This window comes from Carya illinoinensis, chromosome 16 (genome assembly GCF_018687715.1).
Source record: "Carya illinoinensis cultivar Pawnee chromosome 16, C.illinoinensisPawnee_v1, whole genome shotgun sequence".
NCBI lineage: Eukaryota > Viridiplantae > Streptophyta > Magnoliopsida > Fagales > Juglandaceae > Carya > Carya illinoinensis.
Window position 1 is genome coordinate 26,058,762 of NC_056767.1, and position 18,871 is coordinate 26,077,632.

Sequence of the window (18,871 nt, forward strand, 5' to 3'; positions counted from 1 at the left end):
ATTTGATGAAGTTCAGGACTGATTTTATAGAGATAGCACAAAGAACCAGACGAGCTATCATCCAAGTCAAAAAGTAATGTGATTTCGGTGAAAATGACATTTCTTAGAAACTCGGAGCCTCCAATCTCGTTTGTCAACAACATCAGGCGATTTTTTTTCAAATCTCCAGCTACACTTGTCAGGTAACGGACGGATCCCAGCAGCCACACCATCAGGTCACGGACGGATCCAATTATTTTTTTCAACTATCTACAGTGTCTACTAACGCACCGTTTTATTCATTCCACACCCCCCAACTAGTGAGAGACATAGTTCTCAATGAATCGAACGAAAGAAAACAAAGTGCACAGAACTCAGCAAGCAAAACAAACAATCAACATGAAATATAAAATCAAAGCAAACGAACAAATAAAAAAACAAAGCAAGTAAAGAAAACTGTAAAGAAGGAAAAACAACTTAAAACACTTCCCTGGGATTTACAATGTACGGCCCACTCCATCGGGATTTGCAAAATTTTTGAAACTGTTTTCTTTGCTCGGAGAGAAATCGACGTTTATTTTGGGTGGACCATTCAGAAGGCATTCGCTTAGTCTCTTGAAGTGGTAAAGAAGAATCTGCAAAACAATCAAAAAATTCAAAGTCATCTTTATGCAACGGAACCAATCGCTGAGGAAAAGGAGCAGGTATAGGACAATGAATTTTCTCATGCTCATCAGAAACATGCTCTCCATCTTTATTAGAAGGGTTAGAGACCTTACCAGAATTGTATGGCTCATGTGCTGGAATGTCTACCACCTTACCGCTTCTTAAAGTAGTCACCGCTTTGACCGACTTTAAGTTAGGATCCTCACTTATTGCTTGCACTTGATGAGGCTGCCCTTGTGGATTTGGTTGTGACTGTGCAGGAAATTTACCCTCCTCTTGGGTACTTAAAGATGTAGTTAGTCTTGTGAGGGAACTCCGTATGTCATTAATTGCCAATGAATTCTGATTGTTGAGTGTTGCTTGAACTTGCATGAACTGTTGAAGTGTCATACTCAGCTGCTGAACTGTATCTTCAAATCCCTTCTTTTGCATTGGAGGTGCTTGAATTGCCAGTTGAGAGGGCTCCGGGGCCAAGGTTGCTGAAGTTACATGTTGGTCACCCCTCCAACTGAGATTTGGGTGGCTCCTCCATCCTGGATCATAAGAATTAGTGTAAGGACCAGAATATGGTTTATGTATCATGTTTACAGCATTAGATTGGTCCAATAACACTTCCTTGAAAGCAGGGATCGTGGGATATTCATTAGTTGAATGCCCACGATCCTCACATATGTCACACTTCTCAGAAAATTTAGGGACAGTATGCACTTCATTTACTTTCTTCAATTCCACGGCTTCCACTTTTCTAGACAACAAAGTTAATTTCGCACGCAAATCATCATCTTCATTTAAAGTATATTTTCCATGACTAGACTCAACTTGCCTAGACCTATCATGCACATCAGTTGTGTCCCAAGTTTGGGCATTTCCAGCAAGATAATCAAAATATTCAAATGTCTCCTCAGGCTCTTTGTCAAAAAAATTTCCATTACACATGGTTTGTACAAATTGGCGCATTTTAGGTGTCAAACTTTCATAAAAAAAACTAATCACACGCCAATGTTCATAACCATGGTGTGGACATGAATCTAATAGATCTTTGAATCTTTCCCAACATTGATAAAAAGTTTCAGAATCCTTTTGAGAAAAATTCATGATCTGTCTTTTCAAAGCATTTGTCCTCTGTATTGGGAAGAATTTTTTCAAAAATCCTGCTTGCATCTCTTGCCATGTACGTATGGTTCTAGGTCTCAATGAATTCAACCATGTTTTAGCTTTATCTTTTAAAGAAAATGGGAACAACTTAAGCCTTATAACCTCCTTAGTGCAAGTCCGGTCCATGAATGTAGAACAAACCTCTTCAAACTGTTTGATATGCAAATAAGGGTTCTCAGAATCCATGCCATGAAAATGTGGAATTAATGGAATAATTCCAGGTTTGAAATTAAAATTGTTTGCATTCAAAGGTTGAATTATGCATGAGGGTGTGCTAGTTCTAACAGGCTGAAGATATTCTCGAAGTGTCCTGTTTGGATTCTCCACTTCCCTATCATGATGCTCATTTTTAGCCATGATGCTATTAGTGTCTGATGATGATTCTACAGAAGATGATGCAGAGCTAAAAGATGTCAATGATTTTGTCCTAAACAGTCGAGATGTATGGTCTCTAGTCCAACTAGTCATACAAACAAGAGCAGATAATCAAAGACCATGAAAAATAAACAGAGAGAAGGGAAAAAGATTAGATGTCACCCAGGCTGTGAAAAGGTTCACAGCTCCACAACGTCCTCTCTTTTCCATCTACCCGTTTGATCACGTTGCCACGAGATCATTCATCATAGAGGATCAAGTACATTCAAAAAGTAAAAGCAAAAATGCAAAACAAGCAAGAAAGTAAAAGAAAAAAATTTTTGGAACGAGATTACCAAATGGTATGAATATGGAAGCAATGTTACATGCTCTGTTTTCCGTAAAAAAAAATCGTACCTGCAAAAAGAATATGAAAAACAATTAGCAAAAGATTACTAAAATAAAAAAAATTATCACACGTTGCAATCCCCGGCAACGGCGCCAAAAACTTGTTGCGACTAAACTCTGACTCAAATTAATGAACCAAAAATTTAGTGCAGTTTTACCTGCAAGTATACAGGTGTGGTAGTATCTTACAGGATCGAATCCACAGGGATTGACTTTTGTGATAAAGAAAATGAATTCAGACAATGAAAAGAAATTACGAAAAGAAACGTACAATCTAATAAAAAGATGTGGAGAAAGACTAAGGTTTCGAGGATCCGTCTAATAATTTATGATATTGTTTCCGATTGATCTACTTCAATTAAACTAGAATAATGATTCCGTTTAATTGGAAGATTTAGCATTTAAGATCGAGAAAAACAGACGCTTATGATTGAGCGTGAACGATTGATGATTAAAACATTTACAAATCTATTTGAATACCACAGAGATTCCTCAAGCATTCACTGTATTCGAAAATCACAATGAATCAAGACGAGTATATAGATAATCAAATTATCCAAATAAAATCTTTCAATCAATCAAGCTCGCAAAATAGATTTTACGTGGATTCGGAAACAATATGTAAATCATTAAACTTCACCTCTAACCTTAGTATGAAAATTTAGCCAAACATATTTATTATAAGTGCTATAAAAATATTGTTCAAGATAAAATTAAAATAAAATACAATGAAACCACACAATAACATAAAACTGAAAAGAAAAGAAAATAAAATAAAAGTTAAAACTCCAAACATTATCCATGATAATATTAAAATAAAACTCAAGCTAAAATGAAAACAACTTAGATCATAAAACAGGAAATTGAGCCGAAAATAACTCCCTTAAAAACCAGTCCGTCCCGCAGCTACTCAAACGTGAACTATCCTTCCGTAACTTTACGTCAACACCAGCAGCTCCTTCCTTCTGTTTTTAGCTTTCTCCACGTACGTCCTTCATTCTGTGTGCTAGCTGCCTCTTCCCATTGCATGTTCTGTCCAGCAAGTAGCTCACGTCCAACCAGCTCCTTCTAATGCAGCGTTACGTCTCACTCTCTCAGCCCAGAAAAATCAGTTCTTGCCTTTGCTAGCACCTTCACTTAGTCACGTTCCCAGCCCTCTTTTCTTCCGTTCCAAATGAAAAATGAATACCTGCACTTTGGTAGTCTGAAGCTCTCTCCTTAAGTGTCTCCAGGTCTCGTAGCTGAAGGCCAAAGCCCCACCTTCCAGCTTCTCAGCCAGAACCCACGTCCAAACCAGCCTAGAGTGGTGCGGGTTGGATGCACTGGAACGTGGTGGCCTCACGGGTGATTAGTCCAACGTCTCCCTCCGTTTCAGTTCACGTCGTCTACTGCAATCCGAAGCTCCACCAGATCCACGTAAACTCTCTCTATTTTTCTATGTCCCACGTAACCAAGCACGTCTCCCTCTCTCACCAGCCGGTCTCACTCCAGCTAGAAGGGGAATCCCTTCTACTCTCCTGGAAAAGCCACCCCCTCCTTTCTTTCCTTTCACAACTCTTAAACCAATCGGCACTTTCTTTCTCTACCCAAACCGACCCCACACATCTCTTCTCACACTCACTATATTCCCGACTGCTTTCTTTCACTTTCAGCACAACATCTCCTTTCTACTTCAGACCGACCCCACTCCTTTTCACTCCTTCAATCACGTAAATTCCTATCTCAGCTAACACAATTCCCTTCCACTCATTACTCTCCCTCTCTACTCACTTTTTCTCACCCTTTCCTATTCCTATCTCTTCTTTCCGTGTCTCTTCCCCTACTTTCTCCCCATGTGTCCATCCCTCTTTCTCCCCTCCCTCCTTGTCGTCCTTTCTTTTTATAGCAGAAAAATCAATAGCCGCATCCACTTGCCTCTTGAAGAATCATTTAATTCCACCAGTTGGTCTCTCAAATCATGCACTGAATATTTAATTAATCAGCCAACTACTCCACTTAGCTGCCTCTTGAAGAATCATTTAAATATTGAGTCAATTTCCTTCAATTCCGGTTCCACTCTTCCACTAACTTTGTTGAAAATTCATACACACTCATCCACTCTCCTATCATTTTATTTCACAGCCTTTCTTCTTTCAACTTTTGCACCCACCGGTCCCTCTTTCCACACGTATTTCCAGCTCCAAACTCATGCACCGATTCCTCTCTCCCTTCTTTCACTTCTTTCACTTCCTTCTTTCTTTTCAGCACATGTCAACTCTTTGTATGACTTTAATGTTGCACCATCAAAATTTCACTCCGTGATTTTGTTCAACCATGAGTCACATGCATCTTGAATGATCAAAGGGAGAAAATAACCATTGATTCTTCATTTTGTGTCTTCCTTTTCAGCTGCCAAGCTTCCTCTCAATTAATATGCAGTTCCAACCGGATCTCTTTTGAATTTTCTTTAAACTAAAAATAAGAAGAAAGAAATAACACTCAAAAATAAATTATCAAAAACAGACTATATATGTGAGGAAATATTGTCTCATTAAATCATAATTAAGCATAAACATGATATCAATCAATTAAAAATCACAACTCGTATTTATGCTTATTAATCATTTTTTTATCTAAAACCAATAATAGTGTCACGAAGAATTTAAAATATATTGGTTTTAAATAGCTAAAACATGCAATATTTCAGCTCAATAATGCACTACCAGACCTCACCGCCCACCCCACTGCCTTCCCCTCACATCGGCTACCTCACCCATCCTGGCCTTCTCTCCTCACGCTCTCTCTCTCCTCCCCGTTAGCTGTGTGTAGCCCAAATGGGTTCTGTAATTTCTGCACCGCCATACGCCACCATCTAGTGCTGCCACCATCCAGTGCCACCACAGCTTTCCCTCCCACCGGCCAACATCCTCCACCAATTTCAACCCCCAACTCCCAGCGGTTTGCTCCCACGAAACCCATGACCCCCCACAGTTTTTTTCCCTTTCCATCACTGTTGCCTGGCCACCGCACCACCACCAATGGCTTCCCCATCCACCGGTGACCTCCTCTATCCATTCTCATGCCCCATCGTGACCTATAGCCACCACACGTTCTCGTCATTTTAAAATTTATTTTCGTTAGATCAGTTTTGAATCCTTAAGCTGAAAAAGGGCAGACCTTATTTCTTTCCCTTCCTTTTTTCTTTTTCCCTCTTTTTCTTTTCTCTTTCTCTTTCTTCTTTCTTTTCCTTCCTTCTTTTTCTTTTTCTCCTTATTTCTCCCGCAGCCTGCATGACGCCTCCCCTTTTCTCTTCTCCTCTATGCATCCTCCCTCTGCCCAGCCTCTCCATCGTGCACTACCAGACCTCACCGCCCACCCCATTGCCTTCCCCTCACGCTGGCGACCTCACCCACCCTGGCCTTCTCTCCTCACGCTCTCTCTCTCCTCCCCGTTAGCTGTGTGTAGCCCAAATGGGTTCTATAATTTCTGCACCACCATACGCCACCATCCAGTGCCACCATAGCTTTCCCTCTCACCGGCCAACATCCTCCACCAATTTCAGCCCCTAACTCCCTGTCGTTTGCTCCCACGAAACCCATGACCCCCCACGGTTTTCTCCCCTTCCACCGCTGTTACCTGGCCACCGCACCACCACCAAAGGCTTCCCCATCCACCGGTGACCTCCTCTATCCAATCTCATGCCCCACCGTGACCTATAGCCACCACACTCTCCCTCACTCTCTCGTGGCCTCTTTTCCTCAAAGTTGGCCGATCTCCTCCTTGCATCGCCACCCAACCACCAGACACCACGATAAACTCCACTGACCTCCATGAGCCATTCCCTAGCCTTCCCTAGTCTTTGTTTGCCTCCATTACATTTGAGTATTTTGGTACCCACGGTCACAGTGTTTTTTGCACTGTTAGGTTGCTTTGCCGCCACCTTTTGCAGTTCTTTGATCCTCTGAATATTATTTTATAGCGCTGTAAGTATTTTCCAAACTTCTTTTAATATTTAAGTATATTTTTGCTCTAACAATACATTATGATTTGGTTGGTTATGCCAGACTGAATCCGATAAGTCAGGGGTCAGATGGATTTGAGGATAGAGTTATTTATGTTTGGATGATGTTGGATTTATTGGATTATTTGTCTTGTCATTTGCATTGTATGATGCATGCATGTACATGTGTTGGAAATTGAAAACTGGGTTTTTAAGTGTTAATGAATTTTTGGGTGCGTGTGTATCATGACCCCAAGCCAAGATGGGGCATTATCTCAATGGAACTCCTTTGGTCACTCAGAAGCAGAAAATACTGAATGACATCCCCTGAGTTGTCGCTGGGTGACAACAGACTCGGACGATACGGTAACGCTATCGTGCTGACTCCGTGGTCCCTCGGCTGACGGGGACTAGAGGATGTTTGGTGATGGTACGCACTGGGCGCAGAGCTGGGTATCGCTCGTTAAGATGTCACATGCGTGGTCATTACCTACAGTGTGGCATTGGAGCCAGAGTGTTGTGGACGATTCCTGGTGGAGATCATGGTGTATACAAATAAAATTGGAAATTGGTTTTGATATTGAATATTTGTGGGCCATTTTTTGAGAAAATAGAGGGATTTTTATAAATGGATTTTTGTGGACAATTTTCTGGAAAAATTGTGGATTCTTGTTTTGGGCCATTATCTAGGATAATGGCAAAAAAATATTTTAATGAAAATATTGTGGGCCATTAGCTGGGATAATGGCGAGAAAATGTTATAATGGAACTGTTTGGGCCAAAAATTGGATTTTTGGCGTGTGTTGAAAAAAGGTTTATTTTTGGGAAAAGATCATTTTTGGATTTCATGCATATTGTTGAAATTTTAATGTATTTCTATCTTGTAAGTTGCTTGGATTATTACTTACCTACTGTACCATCTTTGGTACTGTATATTTTGATGTAGAGGATGAGGTGGTTGACCCGAGGAGGTAGCTCCGCCGAAGGATTGACTGGTGCTCTTAGTTATTATTTGGAAATTATTTTTCCTGTCTTTAAATTATGTATTTTGGATTTACGATGTTATTGAAACTTGTAATATTTTTTTGGTACGCTTGTGTTTAAGCGAAATTGATTTTAAATCTGTATTTAAAATTCTGGTACTTAGTTGAATGACTATTATTAACCGCTGCGTTGTTTTTGTTGTACACATGTTGTATGTACACACACTTAGCACTTAGCGATGGGATGTGTGACCCGTATTGTCATCATCTCGATGCCTCGATTTTCACATATCTGTACATGGGAGTTGGGGACGTCACAGATGGTATCTAACGGTTCGACTCTGGGTAAAACCATATGTCCCATAGGTGGAGTACCAGAAAAGTTTAAAGGCTTGATTTGAAATTATTTTATTTAGTTCATTTGAATTGGTTTTTTTTATTTAATTTGATTTGATTTTATTTGATTTGAAATTATTTTATTTAAACTGATTTTATTTTATTTTGTATTGAAATTATATTGTTCTATTTAAGAAATTTATTTTATTTGATTTTATTTTGTTTTGTTTTGTCCAGAGTCGAAAAGTGGGGTGAAGGGTTACACTATGGCAGGAAGGCGGTATAATCGAGAATACCATTAATAAGCATAAATATTTAGTATAGTAGGCTTGAATGCTTAGCGATGTGGTTTGCTTTTACGATGTCAAGGTCTGAAGGGAATGTCATGGTATAAGTGATCTTTTTGGAGTAGGAACTCAAGTCACAATGAGAAAGGGAATTGGCTTTAAGTCACTTAGGATGATTGAGGTCTTGGGTTCTATAGAATTTATGTAATGAGTCTATAGAGTAGGAGAGTGTAGGTTCAACAAACTTCAAGGATAGGTTTATGAGAATTTTATCTAAGGTTTGAGGCCCTATATATATGTTATGAAATAAGTTTGTGGGGTTTATGGTGGTAGGTTCAACAAGCATTTGGGGGATTAATTAAATTGGAGGTTTTAGATTTAGCCGACTCGAATAAGCAATTTCGTAGCAATTGAGGCTTTAGAATTTGCAAGCTTTATAAGGTGATGTTTTAGATTTAAGGCCGTCGATCTTGAGGATTTCGGGAAATGAACCTTATATAGTTTAAGGTTTTAGAGTTGCAGGCTTGAAGGACTGATTGTAGTAAGATTTCAATTTTTAGTTCTACAGATTTGGTATGCTATCTTAATATGTTTAGAGGTTGATTAGGTTGCAACCATTAAAATGAGGTTGATCAGAGTTGAGTTATCAATATGGAAATTTTTATGAGAGTATTTCTTTGAGAATTAAAGGTAATGATCTAGTTTGTATATATTTTTTTTAGGATTGAAGATCTTGATCTAGTTCAAAAAAATAATTATTATTAACTTGAAGTTGTAGTAGCAGATTTTAGGAAATGATTTTTGTTTATTCTAAAGATATAGGTCCATCAGGGTGTTGGAAATAGGGGTTTATGTGTTGGTACTGAATACGATTGAATTTGAGGCTATATGTTCCGTAGACTTTTGGGAATGGATTCTTTGCAGGTTTAAGGTCATTCTTCGCATAAAACTTTAAGCAATAGTTGTTTGCTGATTTTAAGGATATATAAGTTAAGTAGATTTAAGAATGATTCTTATTGATTTGAGGATATAGGTCCTGATAATGGAAATGATAGTAATGAATCACTGGCACGTGTGGAGGATTATTGGTTTTGGCTAAGGATGCATGAGATCTATGCATAGTAGTGTTGAGTGTGTATGGATTTTGGAGAGTACTGGTCCTGGTTTCATTTTTTGGCTTGGAAGAAGTGGCTATGGTAGGTGCCGTCTTGGATTTGATGTTGTAATATTATATTTAAGAGATCTTAGCTTTGGGTTTTTGGTGAGTCGATCAGAGAGTTCAGTCGAAGCGTGTTCCTCAATGAAGTGATGATTGGCAATAATTGTCGTGGTTACCTTCAAGAATTAATTGTGACTTGAGGCCACATAGAAATTTAAATTTTTGGAGGCTATACTTTTCTTTGGAGATCGAGCATCTGGTTGGGAGAATTATGAGCATTGTTATTTAACTTGAAGAGAGTTTGTTGGGTCACCATGTGTGGTGTATGATAAAATCTTGGAAGTTAAAACTTAGGCATCAACGGTGGATAGAATAACCATATTTATAAGGTAATAAAGCATTAGGATCCATGAGTATTGTGCAATAGTTTTTGATGGATTGGAGATTTGAGCAGTATGGTTTGCCTTGAAGTTTACTTGTGACGTGCGATTGAAGGAATTAGTCGTTTTAAAACTAGCTTATGGGAGTAGGAGTAGATGGGCGAGTTACCATGAAGGTTTTAGTAATGTTCCGATGAAGTCAATAGTAGTTGGTTTTGGGTCTAGTCACACCAGAGTAGATGGTATTCAGAATTTAGGTGATGAGCTTTTGGGTTTAGGTTGTCAGGTAGAAGTTTATAGGCACTCTTTTTGGTTGGTCGGGATAGATTCGAGCCTTTTAGGGTTCTTTATCTTAGATGGAGTCTGTGTATTTTGAGATGATGATACTTATTTTCAATTTGGGACGTTGAGGTTGATTGGAATTGGTTTTTGTCAATGATTATGGATGCATTTTGTGGGGTATTGATTTTGATTAAAATAACTAGAGCCAACTGAGGAATGAGTGATAATTTGTCCTTTTTGGAGGTATATTATTTTCTATCGAAATGTGGGTAAAGGATTTCTTGTTTATAGGTGTTGAGCTAGCTTGTACTGAATGGTGTTAATTTATGAGGACATAGTCTTTTTGCATTTTGGCGAGTTATCAGAGTGCGCACAAAAAGTGTGATTTTTTTGAGATAATTAAGTGTTAAAATTTTGTGCTGATTTTTTAAGGAATTAGTGGTGACTTGAAATTTTGAGAAGATACTTGTAATTGGAAAGTAATCTTTTCGTTGTACTAATTATGATTATTGATGGTTAACTTTGGAAGTGACTAATAGGTTACCAACTTGTAGAATACAATAGAGGTTTGGAAGTTTTTAGTATAGGAATCAATTAAGATTAGCATAGTTTATGGCGTGAAGATAATAACCATTGGAATTTATTAGGTGTTGTATTAAGGTTCTTTTGAGAATAGAGATTTTGGATTACGTAGCCACCCTAGGAGTACTGATATGATGGGCCACTAGGAGACTAGTGTAGGTATGATGGAATCGCCTATAGGAGTAGACATGAGAGAGAAATATCCTTACTTGTTTGGGTGTTAATGATGGTATGTTTCTCTCAAATGTGCTCTGAGTTGTATCTTGTATCCTGCTTTAGTGCTGATATTTGATCTCATAAATTTCGAGGATGAAATTTTATTTTAAGGGAGGAGGGATGTGATACCCCATATTTACGTGTATTTTTACTGAAGAATTATCTAAATTATTATAATAAGTGGTTCTCTTATTTTAAATTAAACGTGTTTTTCGTCATATTGTTTTATGATTTTTAAGTTGTGGGATTTAAATAATGGGCTTTCTTAATATTAATAATTACTTTGTATTTAAATTACCCTCTAGCTTGAATTATTTTATCGTTGGGCTTTAACTATTTTATTTTATTAATATTGAGTTGTAATGTTTTTTATTTGGTTTTTATTTATTTTATTGTGCTCTTTATTTTAAAGTAGTTTATTGTTGAATTCTATTATTTTATTTTATAAAGTCACCATGTTTAAATTATTTTATTTAACTCGTCGTTTTAAAATTTATTTTCGTTGGATCAGTTTTGAGTCCTTAAGCTGAAAAAGGGCAGACCTTATTTCTTTCTCTTCATTTTTTCTTTTTCCCTCTTTTTCTTTTCTTTTTCTTCATTCTTTTTCATCATTCTTTTTCTTTTTCTCCTTATTTCTCCCCTAGCCCGCACGACCCCTCTCCCTTTTCTCTTCTCCTCCGTGCGTCCTCCCTCCGCCCAGCCTCGCCATCGTGCACTACCAAACCCCACAGCCTTCCCCTCACGCCGGCGACCTCACCCACCTCGACCTTCTCTCCTCACGCTCTCTCTCCCCTCCCCGCTTGCCTTGTGTAGCCCGAATGGGTTGTGTAATTTCTGCGCCGCCATACGCCACCATCCGGTGCCACCACCACCACCACAGCTTCCCCTCCCACCGGTCAACATCCTCCACCAATCTCAGCCCCTAACTCCTAGCCGTTTGCTCCCACAAAGCCCATGACCCTCCACAGTTTTCTCCCCTTTCCACCGCCGTCGCCTGGCCACCACACCACCACCAACGGTTTCCCCATCCACCGGTAACCTCCCCTATCCATTCTCATATCCCACCATGACCTATAGCCACCACACTCTCCCTCACTCTCCCACGGTTGCTTTTCCTCAAAGTTGGCCGATCTCCTCCGTGCACAGCCACCCACGGCCACCAGCCACCACGATCATCTCCACTGACCTCCATGAGCCATTCCTTAGCCTTCCCTAGTTTTTGTTTGCCTCCGTTTAGATATGGGTATTTTGGTACCCACGATCACAGTGCATTTTGCACTGTTACGTTGATTTGCTGCCATCTTTTCCCTCTCTTTAAATTATGTATTTAGGATTTACAGAATTACTGGAACTTGTAATCTTTTTTTGGTACACTTGTGTTTAAGCGAGATTGATTTTAAATCTGTATTTAAAATTCTAGTACTTAGTTGAATGACTATCATTAACCACTGCGTTATTTTTGCTATACATGTGTTGCATGTACACACTTAGTACTCAGCGATGGGATGCGTAACCCGTGTTGTCATCATCTCGACGCTTTAATTTTCACGTATCCGTACATTGGAGTTGGGGGAGTTGGGGGGTCACATTAACCATGTTCGACCACCAGATCATGAATCATATTGACGCAGACTATGTTAATGATGCAGACAAAAATTTTGATCCCAACTCTGTTTTCATTGCCGTCGACAACATTCTTAAATAAGCAACTCATACTGTTGACAATGCTTTGCTGGTATACATGGTTCCACCAAAGATATTCATTTTTTTTGTCTTTTGTTTTTTGTTTTTTTTCTAAACTTGTTTCCCTTCTACTTCCATTTTTTGATCTCCTGTTTATTCAATTAGTTTTGTCCGTAAAAAGGTGGTCGTTAATTTTACAGGAACTATCGCTCTTGGCTCAAAAGATCAACATCTCGCTCCTGTTGTAAAAGATGCAGACAGTACTTTGCCGTCGACAAATAGGTAATTAGCCAGTATGTACTTGGCCTAGCTATGTATTTCATTCACAAGATCAAAACAAGTTAGATAGCTCCTTTCATTCTCGTGTTACACATGATGCATGTAATGTAATATGATGGCTTGAAAATGAGCAGAAATGCTGAGACCGGCCAAATTGTATTCTTCATCACCGCAGATCAGGAGGATGTGGAGGCCGCATATTGGGAGGTGGAATACCCAAATGCATTGGGTCGCATGATTCGGCTATGGGGAATGAATGCCTTCGCTTCCACCAACCGAGATAAAAAACCGCAAATACCGGCGAATCCTCGACCAGTGGCAAAAAGGATTGATACCGGGCCTGAGACAGGGCCAAAGGTGAAGTTATCTCAATTGATGAAATGGATGTTATCTCCTTTAGGCATTAATACAGTTTATAATGTGGATTCAAATAAAATTTTTTGGTTTGATATCATCTTATCTTGTTCAATCAGAAACCAAAGTACACTTTCTTCTATGGTGGCCAAAACCAAGAATGGATCAAAAAATTTGATCAGATGGTAGGTCATATGGCTCAAGATAAGCTCTTAATCAAACTAGGCATTTCCATAGTGCGGTATCTGGTTGGAAACGACAACAAAATCGAGGCTAAACAGCGTTTATTGAAAGTCACTCATGGGAATTTGGAAAAAGTCAACAAGCTTTTGGATCTGTCCAAGACTGATCATAAGAGAGGATGGGTTGTGCTGAGCGGCGAGAACGGAGTTGTGGTCTCTGATCATGGAGGGAAAATGCTGGCCGTATTGGAGCGTTTTGACGACCACTGGAAGGCAAAAGTTAAAGAAATAGGCTTTGGAAGAAGTTTTGTGTATAGCCATAACCACTTCAAATAGATGGCTATTATGTGGATCATGTTTGATGTGTAATGCTTCAATAATAATAAAGGGCATCCTGATTAAGCGGGTTATGATATCATGCCAATGTTGTTTGGAATTAAGTATCTATATATGTTATTGTTTGATATTCGTGGTGCCATAGGGAGGTTTGTGCATGGAAATTTTCTGCTTGGCCATCATGTTTTGGTTAAGGAGTTGGGTCTAGGACTCTAGACGTTAACAGTGAATATCTAATCAAGTTCTGTCTTCTTATTTATTCATCCAAATCAATCTTGTCCATTCATTATTCTTGGATGCTTGTAAATCTGATATGATTTTCACCCTTGATGTAAGCTAATTTCATTCAAAATTGCGCGAGAGAAAAATAATATATATATATATATATATATTTTTATTAGACAAGTAGTGTTGTTTGAAAGTTTTTATACCATCTACAATTCATATAACATTATTTGATTTGTAAGATTTAAATTTTAAAATTTATCTTCCAAATCAAATTATACAACGTATATAATATGTGATGTAAAGGTTTTCAAATAAAATTATTCTTTATCGTACATATGTCCAACCCTAGTCATGGAGAGTTTGGGTGAATCAATCCAATGCATGCACATTTTACCTTACATTGGCATTGGTAATTTTTTATCTCATATGTCAAGTGGGATATTCTTTTCTTATTGCACTATATCATATCATTAAAAATTATTAATTGTATTTTAATTTTAATTATAAGAAGATATTATATTCCTATATTTCATCTTACTTCTACTTTATTAGATAAATTATTTCTACAGTCTTATAGTGTATAAGTCTCACGTACTCTATTTGAAAAAATTACATAAATTTTACATTAAAAAATTGATCACTCTTTAATAATGAGCCACATTATTTTTAAAGAAAATACATGAAATTTCTGCACCTAACACTATATTTATGTAACATTATGAAACTCTAAATTTAATATTTGAAAAAAAAAAAAAACGAGAGTTTGATATTATAATTGATTTTAAAAAAAAAAAAAATCATGTTACGACTTCCCACATAAACAAGCGCTGAAAAACGGAATCACAGAACCAACGTTACTGCTGCCACCAAGACGCCATCCATTTGGTTCTCCCTTTCCTTTTGTTGCTCTCACACCCTCTCAGTCTCTCTGCTCTTAATAACCCCGTTAATTAGAACACTAGTATTAGTTTCTCTATATACATCTTCAAAATTATATCTTTTAAAAATTAATTTTATATATAAAAAAAAAAAAAAAAAAAAAACCCCGCATTGAATTTTACATTTTTGAATCAAATAATAATAAAATATTTTTATTTTTTTATTAAAATTATTATTTTTATGTATTTTACAATTAGCACAATGTGCTCAAAAATACCAATTCCATATATCTAAATATTACCAATTTTATATATCAAAATGATTGCTTTTATCAATAAATATTAATATATACTAAAAAAACACTTTGTATAATCAACTTAATATAAATTTCATATATCACAATCATCTTAATATAAATTTCACAAAATTGATTTTAATAGGTAGGAGAGAGAAAAAATAGTAAAATAATATTTGAAGAGCGAATTGTAATTCTTTAAATTTGAAAAAATACTATTTATAACTATGCAAAATTTTGAATATGCATAATCTAATATAGACTAATTTAGAGGAATATTATGTAAATATAAAGATGAATATAAAGATGCATAAGCCATTGCCAATGTTCATTTAATTCTACCTCTCACCCCAACCTGCCTCGGTTTCTCGTAAGGAATGAGCTGAACGACGTCGTCTTTGCCTTCTTCGAGTACCAACGCGGCACCGAACGCTCTTCAGGACTTTTCAGGTATGGGGGTTTAAGGATTTTGGAGGAGGCCCGTTTGTTTTCAGAATAAAAAAATGTGGTAAAAGAGTAAAAAGAGGAATCGGGATTGTGACTCTTGAAGTTCTTTGTTACCTGGGATTCGAGAGAACAGTAATGACCGAGCGTCCACTGTGTGTAAAGTGCGGCCTATTGTTGATGATAGAATAGTTCGATAGGAAATTCTCATTCGTATCGAAGGTTACATGTCTCTATTTTTTGTAGTGTCTCTATTTTTTGTAGGATCACTAATGATAATTGCCTCGTCTTAAAGAGTTCTTCTACGGAACAACAACTGTAGCAGCTGCACACTTGCATACCATACGTGGCGTCCTTTTTTTTTTTAAAATAATTCAAAACGTGTGTTTTTAGAAAATGTATTACGGTTGGTTTTTTGCATTTCAAAATTTCAAATTCCTTCCTCCCGCGAAACCCCTCCTACATCGCCCACGTGACACCCTCCTTCGCCCAGCGCCACCGGGAAGACAATGAGGGGAGCGGGAGGAAGAAGGGGTGGAGACAGGAAGAAGTCGGTGTTGAAGAAAATCAAGGCAGGGCTCCAATTCCCCGTTGGTTGGATCGCTCGGTACTTGAAGAAGGGTCGCTACGCCCAGAGAACGGGCACAGGGGCTCCGATCTACCTCGCTGCAGTACTTACGGATCCTACAAACATGCTCTTTAGCCCTTTTCTCTCTATGATGCCATGTATCTCGATTGACCATTCCCTGTGTTTGGCTACTGAAAATTTGGAGAAAATCAAATAATGGCGTTTTTTTTTATTTGCTTTACGTTTTGTAAAAACGTAAGTGTGAGGAATCTGAATGTTTAAATTTCTGATCCGGGATATTTTGGTTGCCAAACTCTTAGATTCGCAACCTAGCCTCATTTGTTTGTCATGTATTTTCTCGGCATCATCTCTTTTGATGGTTCTAAAAGAATGCTTGGAATGAAATGCAGGTGCTGGAATTGGCAGGGAACGCAGCACGTGATAACAAGAAAAACAGGATAAATCCAAGACACGTGCTTTTGGCTGTGAGAAACGACAAGGAACTCGGGAAACTGCTTCAAGGCGTCACCATTGCCAACGGCGAAGTTCTGCCAAACATCAACCTAGTATTACTACCAAAGAAAACCGCTACTTCCGAATCCGAGAAGGTCTCCAAGTCGCCCAAGAAAGCCTAAACTCAAGAAAGATAAATAAAGTAGTAGTTTTCTTTTAGTATTACAACAAGCTTGGTGGTTTCTCTCACCCTTTTCGCAAGTTTCTGTTGCAAAATTGTAGATGGTAAATTCAAAATTAGTTAAATGGAAAGCTGTCTGTTTTCTTTATTTTTGCTGGTGTCCAAAAGGTGCCCTTGCCTTGTGCGTTTTTCTTTATTGATTGTTGTTAATTTCAAAGACAGTGCAATCTGTGTGCAAACCACCTTTCGGCTGAAGCCACTTTCTAATTGGAGGTAAATTTCATTGAGGTTCCTTCCGTCAAAGACCCAAAATAATCTCGAGAGGATGGTTCATTCATCTTCTTTTCTAAATATGTACCATGTAAAATCATCTAAAGAATGAGAAACAAAAGACAATTCTTGTTGATAGGAGGCTATGAAGAAAATGAATTCAAAGACGGTGCAATCTTTGTGCAAACCAGTTCTGGACTTATCTAGTGCTAGCTTAGCATCATTTGCAAACAGATTGCTGCCAAGTTGTTTTTTGTGTAGGGATCTCACAAAAAATAAAATGAAAAGTTACATTGAATAAAAATATATACACCCAAAAGCGCATATTATTTATTACATCCTCGTTCTTCCATCTACATGCCCAGAAATCGCTCTATCTAAAACGAATTGAAGACAATTAAAAAGTGTCAAGACAAATAAATAACAATTAAAAATCAAACCCATCATCAAAACCGTGGTGAACTTTTCACCGAACTTGTAGGAGATATCCGGAGTTCCCTTGGTCTTCCCAGATAGGGTCCTGATGCTATAAGTAGCGTGTTTCGTTACCTTGGCATCACTGAACCATCCAAAAGCTCCTAGGAGAAAAGATTTGAGGTAGTAGTCACCATCAATGTTAACGAGGGCATAGACATCCATCTTGGAGAAAAGATTGATGTCCTTCAAGTCCTTTGCGGACTCGATTACGATATCCAAAGGCCTACACTCCATATTGAAGGAAAAAGAATATTATCGGGGAAGAAATTCTAGAAGACGAGGATTAAAAGGATTAAAACCGAAAGCTGGGGAGAGAGGACGTCGTGCTTTCAGACTTCTCAAAAATCAAATGTTTGCCAATGCTGAGGGAGGGAATGGAAAGTTAGGGACAATTTTATCATTACCCAGCGCCACGTATGGTGTGTGTCCGGCTGCTCTCAAACAGAGGCTGCTCCTAATATTATTCCCGTCTTAAATGGCTTGTTTTGTTTGTGAATGCTCCTTTCTCTGCAATTTGATTGATACCTTCGTTCCCATCTCTACAATGGTGCTCCGTTTTTTTATTTGACTACCAATGTAAAATTATGTCGCGGTCTCTTAAAGCTTTGTTCGATGGAGATGACAAATGTCGGTTGGCTTACTCTTTGTGCCAAGACAAGCACTTCTGATACATTCTTTTGATTAATAAACAAATGAATGGGTGAATAAATAAATTAGGGTTGTCTATCCATTTGAATACATCCCATGAGTTCGTTCTTGTATCTTGCTATTTCCTCTCACTGCCAATAGATTTGCATCTCATTTTAGGATCTATAACTTGTTTGTATATGAGGGGGGTGTGGATGGAGATGGAGTTAGATACTAATTCGAATAGGCATTATGAATTTATTGGTTCGTTTTTAGGTCATTATCGGCATATTATCAATAGGCACTGATTGTTTTGATTCAATTGCCCAAATATTGTGGGAATAAAATTTGTTTATTACCTCAAACTGAAATGGAAGTGACCTCATAACTTGATTAGTTGCCAGTCTTAATGTTTTAAATATTTGATTCATAAACTTTAGTTTTCAAACGTTTGCATTAAGCATGTATACCTATATCTGACTTTGTAGAATATTGCCTTCCTTGATCAAAATTAACATCTTGCATGACCCTCCCGGGCACTAGCTTTTTTAATAAATCCATCCTCATGCACAATATAGTGGGAAAATGATAGTAGTAATAATAAAGGGGGAACAAAACAGATAATTAGTCAATCCAAACACCACAAGTTCACATAAAGAGAACATGGGGATAGGGGGGCGTAGGGAAAACCCATCTTTCCCGGAGTTATACAAGAGATTTCAAGCCCGGTTTGGGGTTGGGGATGGAAGCTCTTGAATGTCAAGTTCTGGGGGGATGGGAGCTCTTGAACTTTTCTCAATGCCCAGTGCTGTTCCTCCGCTTTTTTCTCACCATAAAACTCCTCTTAGT

The 18,871-nt window shown here is 37.9% G+C and overlaps 2 protein-coding genes across 2 annotated transcripts; one reads left to right on the forward strand and one right to left on the reverse strand.

The window, feature by feature from the left end:
* Positions 1-422: 422 nt before the first annotated feature.
* LOC122299758 lies at positions 423-1,641 on the reverse strand. Its single transcript, XM_043110186.1, has 2 exons — positions 1,038-1,641; positions 423-929 (listed from the first exon to the last, which is right to left on the reverse strand). The coding sequence occupies exons 1-2, from the start codon at positions 1,600-1,602 to the stop codon at positions 457-459; spliced, it is 1,038 nt and encodes a 345-aa protein (XP_042966120.1). The 5' UTR covers positions 1,603-1,641; the 3' UTR covers positions 423-456.
* A 14,314-nt stretch (positions 1,642-15,955) lies between these two features.
* Positions 15,956-16,649, forward strand: LOC122298973 (probable histone H2A.5). The gene is made up of 2 exons (XM_043108815.1): positions 15,956-16,117; positions 16,425-16,649. The coding sequence occupies exons 1-2, from the start codon at positions 15,956-15,958 to the stop codon at positions 16,647-16,649; spliced, it is 387 nt and encodes a 128-aa protein (XP_042964749.1).
* The last annotated feature ends 2,222 nt before the right edge of the window (positions 16,650-18,871 follow it).